We start from the raw sequence: 14,060 nt of genomic DNA, 5'->3' as shown, positions 1-14,060 counted from the left end.
TTACAAATTACCTTTGACAGTAGTATATTTTATGAATTGTCTCGACATTGTTCTTCTTCTCCTTACGGGCTTATACTGACCTCTTCTATTTCTGCAACGCCCTGCTGTGAAAGCAACAGTACAACAGCAAAGGCAGAGGAGCGAAGAGCAAAGAACAACAGGAATCAACCAGATACCCAAAGCTGCAGCTTCCCAAGCAGGTGCCTCATTATCCGAAGTATAATTCCTACCACTGTAGCCTTTGGTTTCATTTAAGTGTTGTTTACTGCTGTTCAGACGAGGAGGAGTGGGCATGTGGGATAATACCTCGGCAGACTTGGATATCAAAGTTGAGGGTACAGTCTTTTTGTCCGAGCTGGTGATTGACCTAGTGCTTACTGAAGTTATGCTTATCTTCTTAGCAAAGTGGTCATCCAGCGGAAAAGTTTCTGCCCTGGAATAAGTGGTAATTTCAGGGGTTTTTGCCATCAGGCTTGTACTGGAGGTGTAAGTGTTTGCTGTTAAGCCGTGGCTAGTGGTAGAAGGTGGAGCTTGGAGCAGAAGAGAACTTGACGTGGCATTATGATGCTGGCACCTTTCCCACTCGGTGGCCTTTGTGCTGTTTTGCCTTTCGTATTTATTCAGTGAGGAGTCAGTATTTGGCTCTTCGGATGTCAGTTTTTCAAAAATAAGAAGATCTGGATCAATCCCTATTAAATCATAAACAATGTTAGTTTATATGATAAAAGCTCATCTGCACACCCACAAAAGGAACACACGGAGATAATGGTAGGTCAGGGAGCCCAAATAATACCCATCAACACCTTCTGGACTGGGAGTGTCACTGACTAGGATTATGGGACACCTTATGGGATGTAAGGGAAGTGCATTTTGGGATTGCACGGGACTTACTGTGGGGTGCTTAGGGAAGGAACCAAAGGTGAGGCAAGGGAGGGATCTAGGCTACTGGGGAGTAGGGGAGTCCTGGACAGCTCTGCGTGTGTGTGACAGTCTGCACCAGCACCTGGAGGAGAGCTGCACCCTCAGGGTCTCATACGTCCGGGTGCCAGCAACAGGGGACACTGGGGTACAGGGGCAGCTACTGGGCAGAGACTGAGCACGTGAGCCCAGCTGCTGGGGGGATTCGCACTGCACCTATGTGTATATGTATATCTTCACTAGCAGATCTCCATCCTGTGCAGCCAGAGAAAGCAGGACGCGGCTCTTGGTGCTGCCTGTGTTCATGTGTCTCCTTTATGCATATGTCTGTGTAACCTGTGTGGCTGGCTGTGTATGTATGTATACTTGTGGTATGTATATGTGCTCTTTGTGCATGTGCCTAATGGGAATACATTTTCGGCCTTGCTACTGGTTGGATCTGGGGACATGGAGCAGTGGGCAGCCTTGCATCTCAGTCTCTCAGATCTGGTATGGTATTTTCCCCAAGCATAGTATTGATTAGGTACTCAGAGAATGAATCTTGAAAGCAAGGTGTATCTTCAAGGTCCTTTCTCAAATACTGAATGGAAGAAAGGGGGAAAGTATTCTTAGAAGCAGGTACATTGATGAAAAAGGAAAAAAGTTGTATGTGTTTTTAGCATTGCATGTTACTTCAGAAGATCTTTTAGCACAGCAGCTGACCTAGTATAATTTTAACATTTCCTATAGTTGCTATGTTTTCATCCTTTATAAACGAAATGCTAAGTTACCTGTTGTGATGTTGTACAAAATGACATTGATTCTAGCCTTTAGTATGCAACTTTCCAATGCTGGGCAAGACATGTGCAGGCAATTCATATTCTCATGAATAGCTCCGTGGTAGAACACTGCCAGATTGCAGGAAACTGTAATACAAAAAGAATAAAGTTGAGCTTATCAGCATAATGAACATTTGTATCTTGCATGTTATTATGTTATTTAACATCAGAAGATCATTAGTGCTGGGCAGCTCCATAGAGCTTTAAATCTGTGGTTCTCTCATTATTGTGCAAACTAATTAAGCACCTAGTCAATAAAGTAGAACTACTTATAACTATATTCTTATTTTAAGAAGAAGGAATAGAATAGCTGTCTGAATTCTAAATGTGCCTCTGATAAAATAAAATCATATGCTTTAGCTTGTAGTCCTCCTACCAGTTGCCTTCCTTCATGTCTCAGCTGCAGTGAGTGGACCATTTCTAAAAGTAAAGTTATCAAGGAAGACAACTTTGAGATGTTTGCTCTTGTGTAATATACCTGTCTACATGAAACTAGACTGCAACCATTCATTTCACCCAGACTATTAAAAAAACATCCTGAACTACAATAAGTAAGTGACATACCTACAAATGAGAAAAGGAAGAAAATACACTAAACCCATGCTTACTGTCTTTTCTGTTTTACTTGTATTTTTTCAGTCAGTAGCCTCAGTACTGCATCATAGATTAACGTAGTAAACATATACCTTGAAAATAATTTTTTCCGTCGTAATGTATTTATCTGCCCTAAGAGAGAAACATTATTTTCAAAAAATTTATAAATTTATACAATTAGTTAAATAAAAATTTACAATGAAAATGCACTCTGTCTGAACAATACAAATTCAGCAGCTCTATGGAAGGAAAAATCACAGCAGAAGTGCTGTTACAGAATTGTCTTGTGTTTTTTAGCTATTTACATATAAAGATCAAGGTTGTCTGCCTAGCTGAAACAGAAACAGTAATATTTACAAGTAAAACTGAGATCCTAAACTGGAATGATAGCAAGATAAAGCTAAATCAAATATGATAATCACCAATTTTTCTTTCACTGATACAATTTTCATATCGTGTATCTACCTCTAGTTAGGCTTTATCAGTTTCCAGTTATTTGTCACAGGAACTTGAGTTTACAGTAGATACTTACGAAAGTAAGACTGGTACAAACATGCTTATGATTATCAAAACAATAGAAGAACATAACTTGAGGGAGACAGAATTATAATCTTACAGGGATTATACAAAGCTCTGTCTTTATTATATACCAATTGGTTTACATTTTTCTTTAAAAGATTAGAAACATTTTGTAGTGTTGGAGAAGCATATTTCATAGAATCGTAGAATCATAGAATGGTTTGCGTTGGAAGGGACCTTAAAGATCATCTGGTTCCAACCTCCCTGCCATGGGCAGGGACACCTTCCACTAGACCAGGTTGCACAAAGCCCCATCCAACCTGGCCTTGAACACTTCCAGGGATGGAGCATCCACAGCTTCTCTGGGCAACCTGTTCCAGTGCCTCACCACCCTCATAGTGAAGAATTTCTTCCTTATATCTAATCTAAATCTACCCTCTTTCAGTTTAAAGCTGTTACCCCTTGTCCTATCACTACATTTAGCCAGTACGTAACTATTTTGATATATTTCCTGAGGAGTATGATTCTGATTCTATGAGTACAGGCATTTCTACAGGTGATATATATAAAAAACATTGGCTTCTACAGATAAAGGAATTTAAAATCCAGTGACTATTTTTAAGAAAATAATTCTGAATATAGAAATAATTCTAGGCATCAGTAAATATTTTGCATCATTTTTAGCATAAGTTAACAGTTTAAAATACAAAGCCCTTCAAATATTTCTATGAAATACTTATGTAGGACTTGCTTTTCTGTGGTATCTTTTGTTCAAGGATTCTTAAACACTCCGTGAACACTAACAGTGTGATATTTTTTAAGTCATTGTTTGAAAAAACACAATTTTCAGATGTTTGTTCACATTGATGATTTTTCTTCCAACAGAAAACTGTTCTTCACTTGCATCCCATATAGCAGTATGTACCCTTGCCTTCAGACCCAGGTATACAATGTTCTGGATTTCGTCAAAGAATGGATGTTTTGTGCCATAGTATACTTTATGTTTGTTTTTCAGAGTGATACATGAATACTATTCAAGTTTCTGATACAGAGACTATCTTGTTTAAGCATATATAAGACACCTGAAAATACATATATTTGTTTGAAGGAAGGAGTGAAATCTTCAAAACCTTTCCAATCTTCCAAGTTTGTGCAGAGTTCTGTTGTCATTAGAAACTCTGGGTTTTAGCACAACATAATTATAAATGCTTTTCATTTTAATGATTACTTTGCAAGCTTTATGAAAATATTGTTAAATAGTAGAGAAAAGTATCTCATCTGAAGAACTTGGCTTCTGTGGATATACTCTCTTTAGGATCTGTGATGGATTTTATTGCATAAAATCAGGTAAGAAAAATAAGCCACAAACCTATTTTTTGTAAGGAAGGATAGTTCTTTGGTCAGTAAAAATACTTTAAAAGCATGCTGTAAGATATTTTGCATTGGTTTGAGGAGATATAAACAACATAATTTATCGCTTGTTTTTAAATTATTTCAAAATTTCTTTTTGTCTTGTAAGATTAGCTTTCAGTAACTGTGCTATTACTGAGAATCCAACAAAGAAGTTTCTCTTGCCAAACTTCTTATCAACATTACTTGAAATCTTAATTAGGATGTTTATTGGCAATAGTATTTGTGGTAGTGACTACATCTGTCTCTTTGGGATTATAAGGAAACCAAAAGCTCATTTAAAGCCTATCTTTGAAATGCCATCTAATGTCTCTATTTTAGTTAAGATTGTAACAAATTTGTGCTTGACAATGTAACATTATAAAAACAAGATTCCAAGTTACCATTACTTATCTCTGTAAGGTATCCTATCCCATGTTCTGTGAGAAAAAGTTTGTTGTCCAAATAGGAAAAACATTGCTGAAATGTGTATAATTGTTCTTTCCTCACAATATTTAAGACAGACGTTGACTCTTCCCAGGAATGCTGCTGGCAGTTACACAGTTATGTGAGTGTCAGGTTGTCAAGGTCATATTTTTGCTCATAATTCAAAATTTCATCAAAATTTATATTGACTGTTTTTAGTAACGGGTACCTCATTTTCATCCTCCATATCCAAACACCTTTCAAGTCTTGTGAGTTTTGCAGTAAAATTTAGGCACCACAGACACAATCTTCTCGTACATTCCTAAAATGTAGTCCTATAGTGTACCGATGCAGTGTGATACAGAGAAAATATAGTCTTGGGCTTAAGACAAGCAATGATTTTTCTTATTTTTATTCTGAGTTTACAAGGCTAGGTAGAAGGGGTTGCCAGCTGCATAACTGCTGTTACTTATTGCTGTAACTTTATTGTTCATGTTAACATTATACCTGGGTTGCACCAGAAACATGGTGTAAACACAGAACAAGAGAGTGCTCTCTCCAAGAAAATAAATATTCTTGTATTTCAGAGAAGGACAAATTGTGTGTTCACTCCCCTTTCTCCCTCACCATGTCCTAGTCTAGTACTACACTCCATGAAGAAGAGTCCTGTTGAAATCAGTGTCACTGATTTTTCTCTGCAGGAGTAGATGGTGACAGATGCTGAAGAGTTTCAGTGTTAACATTGTCCACAAGCTTTGTAACAGAGATCTAAAATTTCAAAACAGACCCTAAGATTTTCATGTGTTTCTAGTGTGGTCTTCTAAAAAATTCAGATTCTCAAGTTCCTTTCTATAGGACTGAAGATGGAGGAACAGTTACAATGTGGCTCTGCTTTCCTGCCTCAAAAAATACATATATCCCAATTTTTTGCATGATTTCTTCTTCAAATAAAGGAATGTTTACATAAAAATTACCCAAAATGTTTTTCCTCATACGTCATGATGCAAATTTTAATGTATGCCACAATCTTGATGACAAATACTCACCGTTCCTCAGAAGGCAGCAGGCTCTGCTGCACTGTTGGGGTGAGACTTCTGCGTAAATCTTCAGCACCTGGGCTCCCCTCTTCTGTGATTCCTGCAGGTCAATCAGAAGACCTGGGAAGCGTCGGATCCAGCAGTTTTTGTAAAAAGTAGTGGGTGAGCAGAGAGAGTCTGACTCCACAGCCAAACCCAGGACCAACAGCACTTCTGCTATTGCCACCAGCAGAACCATCTCTTCAATGTAATGGGCTTAGTCAGCGCGCTTTCTCCTCCACGAGTGCACTAAAATTTGGACCAGCATTTTAAGAGACAATCTCTTGGGTGGTGAGGATACTGCCAATTCTGCCAGGGACATGAGCCAGGGGACGTTTTTTCCAAACTATTCCCATGATGCTGTTTGGGCAGCTGCTGGAAGGAAGCAGCCATTTTATGAGCTACATATGATTATAATAGTTATTATTGTTGTTCTCTAACTTCGTTATTTGGAGACATTTTTTGAGAGACAACAGGCGCAAGTTGCTTTTAGTCATTCAGATAACTTGTTTCTGTCGTCCCAAGGTTGTGTTTCTTCTCCTTCTAAGACTAAACTAGGCAGACAGCCTTAATATGTGATGAATAATGGTAAGCTCAGCATATTGTTTCACCTCAGCTCTGAAAGTATGCAGTACAGTCACTTGAGAGCAGGTAGGTCTGCCACTTTGTTCAGGCACACTATTACACTCAACACAGAAGAAACAGCTCGGTTTAGTTTCGTAACACTTTTTGAATTATCTGGTAGCTGCAAATATAGTTTCCTTCTTTACTAGTAAACTGAACTATCTAATTCTGCCTGCCAGCTAGAGGTGGAAATTTGTTCTTCTTCCCTACTCTGTTTTGGTTGCAGGAATAATATGATTTTATTTGCCAAGATCTAGGAATGGAGGAATATGACTGGAGAAGTCTGTGACCTACATTCATCTGCGGACTAGGTAGGTAATCAAAGTCCTGCCCCTAATCTTCCATAAGTTTAAGAATATTGAACAGTCCGTATGGGTTCTTCTGCTTATGTTTGAGCTTGGAAAAGGCCTGTGAGAGTGCAAGAAAAAAATATAGTCGGCATATAGGGAGGTAATTTTTCAAGCACCTGGTCTGAAACCTGAAACTCCCAAGTGTTTTGTTTCTTAAAAGGACTCAGTCTGATCCCTGATTCCCACTTCTGTATGTCTTTCATACAGAAAGGCTTTAAACTATTACAATACATGAGTTCATTTAAACTCAATGGACTATACAGTGAGTTTGAGAGAATTAGGTAGAAATATGGTTGGCTGCAATAAAAATTGTGTCTTGAATATATAAAAATATTTTAGGTGGCATTTTTTTCCCTCAAGATTAGAATCATGGAACTTCCCCAGTCCTACATGAAGTGTAGATCAGTGACATGGTGTAGGGGGGAAGCCTTAAATTCATTTTAATTCTTTAGTCATTATACCTGGTGTTTTGCAAAACAAGGCCCCCAGTTTGGAAATGAGCCGACACGTACACAATTTTGTTCTTTACAGAGCTCCTTAGAAAGTAATAAAGCTCAGAGCAGGTTAACTCCTGTTGATCCAATAGCAAGAGCAAGGCATTTATTTATTCAGTGGAACTACTGGCTATAATTAGGAGGATTCCAAATAAATGTCTGTTTTTATGCAGATTGCATGTCTGTTGTGGGGAATATGTGAATTAAATTGTAAGAAAGAGTGTAAGTAAGTGGGTAATTCTTTAAGCCTCTGTCCTGAAAACCAGCTCTTGGTACTTGTGTTGTTTTATTTAGTTTTGGTAGTTTGATGTGCTTTACTTTTATTTTCATCTCTGTGTGAAAATCACTACCTAAAACCTTAAATATGTTTCAATACACCTGTTAGTTTGCATTCAGTGGACAGCACAGGGATGTTTTTAGGCATTTATCTACCATTGCCACAAGGACTATTGACAGTGTATTTTTCTAAAATTTTTGTTTCAGCTTTCCAAATATTCCAAGGCATCACTTGATATGGGACACACTCAGAATTTTGAAAGATATGCCTGTATTTTGGCATTAGCTCCAGTATTTAGTATGAATTTTGGATCTGTTTTGTTCTGTAAGACTTGAATGCAAAAATGTTGATTCCTGATTGCTTTCCTCACTCGTACTCTTCCCATATCTCCAAGAAGAGAAATCTAGAAGATTCTGAATAACTCGGGGAAGCATGGAACAAGAAGATTAAACTGATACAAAACAAGTATTTATATTGGATAAAGCTGAATGTGTCTTTAGTCCATTGAAATAAATAGGATTATTTGCATGAACAAAAAATTAGATATAATAGGTAGCTTTAATAGTATATGTATTTGTAGTTACATAAAGATTACATTGTCTCAGCTTCTCTTTATACATTTGATACCTTGCAAAGTGTACGTGTAAATAACAAATATGTTTACTTCTTCCTTTCCAGGAAAAAAAAAAATAAATAAAGGACTAGCCCTGTTAGACTTCAGTTAGATGGACCTGAAACACCATGCAAATTTTTCAGTTTCAGTGGGATTCTGTCCAGACATTAAGATAAAGTGCGAGACTGGATGTGAACACACCTGAGCACCTAAGCATCGTTCAGACCATTCAATAAGTCTTTCTCTGTTTTGAATAAAGTAACAAATTCTTAAGTACCTGCTACTTCCATTGAGGCAGTCACCAAACGCAGTGAGTACTCACTGTGCATAATGTTTAATTATGTAGTTGCAAAATTGGGCTTGGGTAACCAGTCACATTTTGTACAGATCTGTATGTTTTCAACTTATATTTTAAATCTCTTTTTTGTTTGCCACTGTTTGTCAATAGACATGTTGCTACTCTTTCTCAGCACCTTCATGTTTTTTATTTTGTTCTTCTGCTATGTGCTTCAACCAAGCAGCCTTTTTTCCTTTTCATTACTTGTCATTCTTTCTCCCTTCTCTGTTTCTGAATAAATTATAAAAGCAAGAATAGCTGCAGCGGAACTTTATTTAACGAAATATAAAGAGATTGAAATAAATAAATAAATGGCTGCTTTAGGAAATTTCCTTTAAAAACGGAAAAGTTCTCTCTCTGAAATTTTGGAGTCTTCTGACACCTTGCCCGTAATTTCACTTTGACTTTTCTATGGGAAATGCATATATATAATTTAATGCTGAGGTTTTAAATCACAAACATTTTGCAAGAAGGAAATACCCGAGTCTTACCTGCAAACCAGTGACCGACTGTTCCATGTGCTCTGTAAGGAGGGATCAGGAGACTTTTACTGTTAGTAAGGAGTCTTTGGCCAGTATCAGACCAGCACTTCATGTTATTTAGTAATTCTTTTCGTCAGTCTTCTCAAATTTCTTCCTGGAAAACAAAAAGACAGTTGCCTGCTTTCTGTGAGAACATGGATGTCTTTGCAGACCTTTCAGTAAAAGAGAGAGAAACATACCTGCCACAAAGGAAGAGAATGATCTTTTTAATGATTCTTGTTATAAACAGAAACAGTACCTGAAGTTTTCCACCTGGGCTGGCAGTGATAATGGCACAATCCAAGAGCTTCCTAGCACAAAGGATTCATCATCGGGCATTAACTCTTTTTTTGCCAAATATAAACAAAAGCAGACACCTTTTTCATATAAAGTAACGGGTACATACTGATATTTGGAACTATATTTAGCTTATATGGAATATATGATTCTAGTACTCAGAATATGTAAAGACCAGAAAGATCTATATAGATCTCTTTTCGGGAAAGTGTTCCCGAAAAGGACTGAAAATGCCAAGGCTTTGATTCTGTAGTCAGACCAGCCTGTCTAAAACTACACTGCACTTTGGCTTTGTTCATGGGCCATCTGTTGTCCACACTGTTATTGTCCTGTGTTTGCTGAATGTCTTGAAGTCCCCTGTCAGCCCTGAGGGGGGAGGACAGTCAGTGTCCTGGGTTAAGCTGAAGTTTAGGCATTTATGCTGTTTGTTTGAAGAGCTATGGGAGACAGTGGTGTTAGCTGCTATGTCCCAGCCAAGGCTAGTGCCTATCTTTGATAGCTTCTCCTTTCTTCTGTTCTGTCAGTGGTGGTTAAGCCAGTATGATCAGAGAGGGACACATCCCTCATGTAAACGCAGACTAGACAAGAGGGGACAGTTGGGCCTCCAGTCTGCATCTTCCCTTTCCCAAGCTGATTACAGGAGAGAAGGGAGAGGTACTCCGTGAGGCCCAGGTGTGACAAAGCAATGCTCCTTGATGGTGCCATGATGATGCAGAAGTACGCAGTGAATGATTGCTGCTAGCACTGACCCAGCCTGTCTCAAGTGTGGGAAGAGACCAGTGCTAACTGTGTAAAGCACTTCTCTGCTACACTTAAGTCAAACGTGTTAGCTTAAATCATCTGTGTTTTAGATTGTCTCTGACACAGCAGTCGAAAGATGACAACTGCCAGCTGAGAAGCCTGCAGTTTCCCGTGTGAGTTATGAACCTGTCTATGTCCTCATTTGAACATCAATAAGCTTATTTAATCAAATGTGCAGCATAATCCCATGCAACGTCAGTCCTAATAATCTCTGCTGAAGTCAGTGGAGTTCTGTGCCTGCGTTGCACTCCATGTGAATAAATCGAGTTTCAGGCCTGTGTTGAAATCGTCTTTATCTAGTTTTTCTTAGATATGTAGATGTGTTTTCCATTACAGCAGTGTTAAGGTCAAAATTTTACCTAAGCTAAGTATTTTGATAATGCCAGAATATGTCACTGTAACTCTATTATAGTATAAAAAGTATACAATACTAATGTAATGAATGATGAAATAATGAAATGTAAGTACTTTGAAAAAATATCAAAGCAAATCTTTTTGACATTACTGAAATACTGCGCTCACTTTCTCCTTTAAAATTTCCTTGAAATCAAAACATTCTTGCAAAAAGTCTTAAGTCCAACAAAACAGCATTTTTTGAGAGAACTGTTTTGTCAAAAACAGCTATTAGTGGTCAGATTTTGGTTTGGAGCAATATATCAAGTTTTTAATGAATCTGACCTTCTCCAAGGTTTGGGACAGTTGGGTCCAAGATTCCGGTTTCAGCCCCATCCCAGCAACATGGTAAAAAGAGGTGAAATATTACAGTTTCTGTTCCTGTGACTTTGTGCAAACCATTTTTTAAACCCTTGTTTCAAAGGGGCTGCCAGACCCTGAGATTCTCTCGGAGCTTGGCTTCAAACTAATTCTGGTAAAACCTCTGCACGAAGGCTGGAATCTGTGTGTTCAAACAAAGAGCAACAGAAGTCTTAGCCAGATTAGGTTTATACAAATGTAAATCTACTGGCATACATATAAACTTGAGCCAAGGTTTATGACAAAAGGCACAATGTTTAGCAAACACTCTAATGAATGAATGCTGACTTATGACAGAACTTGAAACTAGGCAAAGGGGATGGAGTTTCAATATTGTGATGAATTTTATACGGCTGGATACTTAGTGAAAGTCTTCTATGTGGGTTACCATTCATCTTACCTCATTATTATGTACTAAAATCCAGCTCTGCCTGTCTGCACCAGGATTTAAAAATATATGCTCTTTTAAAAGCACCCAGTTTACTCTCATCTAGATAGAGCTACACAAGAAAATTCTGGCTGGGGATGCATGATGCATTTGTGCAGAACAAACATCCCTTACAGGCGATTCAGCAGCAGGCAGAGTACTCCAGCAGCCTGACCCCCATTCAGGTTTTGTCAAGGAACACTTATTTCACCTGAGAGAGTTTTAAGGAAATTCTTTTCTGGGTCTTTGGTGTAAAAAACGGAACAGATTGAACGCCATTGTAACGATTTACATGCTCAGGCCTCCGTTCTGCTGTCTGGTGACTGAACTTTCTCATGATCCACAGAGAATGCCCACTAGCACACAGACTACTGGAACAGCCCTTCTGCTGCCCAGAGAGAGCTCAGTAGCACACACTTCAGTATTAATCACTCACTAAATTTGACTAAAGCAGGGATAAGTTAAGTACTTGATAATAAATAATCAGTATTCCAAAAAAATACCACTCCAAGTATTTTTTCAGTAGTGTTACAACACACAATCGTTGCAAGGAATAAATATTAAATATTAAAATATATATAATATAATATAATATAATATAATATATATAATATAAATATTAATATAAATATTAAAAAGTACATCAAAAGCAGAAAAAATAAATAGAAAATAATAGGAAATAAAGTCTAAACAAGTGCTGTTTTTTTGGAATAGCATCACTAATGGCATTGGGTAAGAAGTGCTTTTCTTGGCTGCGAATCTGAAAAAAGAAATTACCTCTATTTAGCAGCTCATCCTTCACAAATGATAGAGATTTCAGTTGAAATAAAATTATGCTCCAGTCAGTTCCTCTCAGAAATGCCAAGATCCTTTAGAACACCGATATTTTTAATGCTGAAATACTGCAGGATATTTCCTATGTTCCACAGATGCTTACTTTGTATCCTGTGACAAGGAAAATACTAAACAATGGCAGCAGCTGGTGAATCATTTCCAAAAGACTGATTCCTCTCTTGAGTAATTCCACTATTACTCAATACACAGTTCCCTGGCAGTACAGTACAATTCCCTGGCGTCTCAGAGGGAAGAATGTGGCACTTTATATTTTATATTAGATAGCATGTATATTTTAAATATCCCCTGATTTAGTTCCAGTTCACATTTTAGACTAATAAGGCTGAAAGGAATTCAATTTTTCCTTTGTTTTTTGCCCTCGATGTCGTCCTTTCCTTAGAGCAATCAGGTTGGTGTTACTTTCTGGTTCTCATGTATTATCCAGTGTCTCTGTATTGAATCAAGGGAAGGTTTGCCTAAAACAAACACAAAACCACTGCAGTCTTCCTTTAGGCACTGTACTGGTGCTTAAGGATTTGGTTCTCCACTGCTGTGGATTTTTTGTGTGATCTTGGGTTAGACCCACAAAGAAATTCAGGCTGTATTTCATGTATATGTAAACCAGATTTTCTGCCAAGAAAAGCATTTGTCATTCTGATTCCAAGTCACTGGTACTTCTGTTACCCCCCCTTTGCTGTGTCTTGTGACTTTACCAGACTGGAGACCCATCCAGCTTACCACACAAAGCCATTGAGTGGTTCACGGAGGAAAAACAAGTGGCCATGGTTTTCTAAGTAAATCTAAGCAGTGCTAAATACTTGAAGTGTAAGCAGGCTTCAGTCTTAGCACACAGAGCAGGCTTGCACCGGCCCTGTGCGCATGCCTTGCCAGTCAGGAAGCGCGCGCTGAGCTCCGTGCAAAAGAGAAAGAGTGCTACTTCTGTCTAGTTATCTCTGGCTTTGGCTTTCCTGCCTTTGTAGCAGTGGCCCGTCCTGACTCTCTGTGTTTCCTTGCTTTTGCTAAGGTAGAAAAGTCAGAGGGCTATAGAAATTTATGCCCAGGCACAGAAAGGGTCAGAAGCTTAGGTTTTCCGTATCATGGTTGAATGGTCTATTACAATGTAGCTGCTGTGTAAAAGAGCTTCTTCCATTTCCAAGTCTTTCTAAAAGAAAAGACTGATCTCTCTTCAGCCTTGGAAATAATTCAGGTGTTAACTACAAGAAAATAGTTCAGGCACCAAGCACAGGAAAAAGTGTCTAGACTGTGAATCCCAAGCAGAAATGGCCATCTCAACTCTAGAGAGCCCTTATTGACACTCTCTGGTGCGTTCCTGCTCCATTTGTTGGCACTTGAGACTCCTTCTCCTTGAAACAAATTTGTCTCTTGGACACTGTAGAGAGAGACCTGAAGTATCTAAAACAGGCTTGAAGATTTCACTCCAGAAGCCAAACTCTAAAAGCTAGGTATTGAAAACCTGAGCATAGTTGCCCTTGTCTCCCTCTCTGTGTAAATGTCTTGTTCTTCAGGGTATGGTTTTTTTCATCACGCACTCATGTAATATCTACCACGATGCAAACTTGTTTTCATGTTGTTTCATGCTTCAGCCTGTTCTTGAAGAGTGACAGATGGTCTTTCATATTTGTTTCAAAGATCATGCAAGTCTTTTATGGCTCTTAACTACAGATTTTGACTTTGTAGGTCTAGCACTAGAGTTCCATTTTGAACTCTGGAAAATACATTTCTTACTCTCTTGAGATCAACCAAGATGATTGCTGATGAAACAGCAAGACCATTTCTTTGATTCCAGTATAATATTATGTATTATTGATCTTAGCATAAAACAATATAGCTGTAGACAGGGAGACAGATGAAATTATCTGTACAAATATGGAACAAAAAGGTAGTCCTTGCCTTGGTGCATTTGCAGTGTAAGTACTATATATGCACATCATACAGACTGATTAGCATAGTAAAAAAACCAAGGGAACTGAC

The 14,060-nt window shown here is 38.1% G+C and overlaps 1 protein-coding gene across 1 annotated transcript; it reads right to left on the bottom strand.

Moving 5' to 3' along the window:
• Window positions 1-5,939, bottom strand: MANSC4 (MANSC domain containing 4; the record flags this gene model as incomplete). The annotated part of the gene is made up of 3 exons (XM_082309163.1): window positions 1-689; window positions 1,689-1,823; window positions 5,711-5,939. 3 exons carry the CDS (start codon window positions 5,937-5,939, stop codon window positions 1-3), a joined length of 1,053 nt encoding a protein of 350 aa, XP_082165289.1.
• Between the last annotated feature and the right edge of the window lie 8,121 nt (window positions 5,940-14,060).

The sequence above is a fragment of the Platalea leucorodia genome, assembly GCF_965183815.1.
Source record: "Platalea leucorodia genome assembly, chromosome: 4".
NCBI lineage: Eukaryota > Metazoa > Chordata > Aves > Pelecaniformes > Threskiornithidae > Platalea > Platalea leucorodia.
This window is presented reverse-complemented; position numbering and strand designations above follow the sequence as displayed.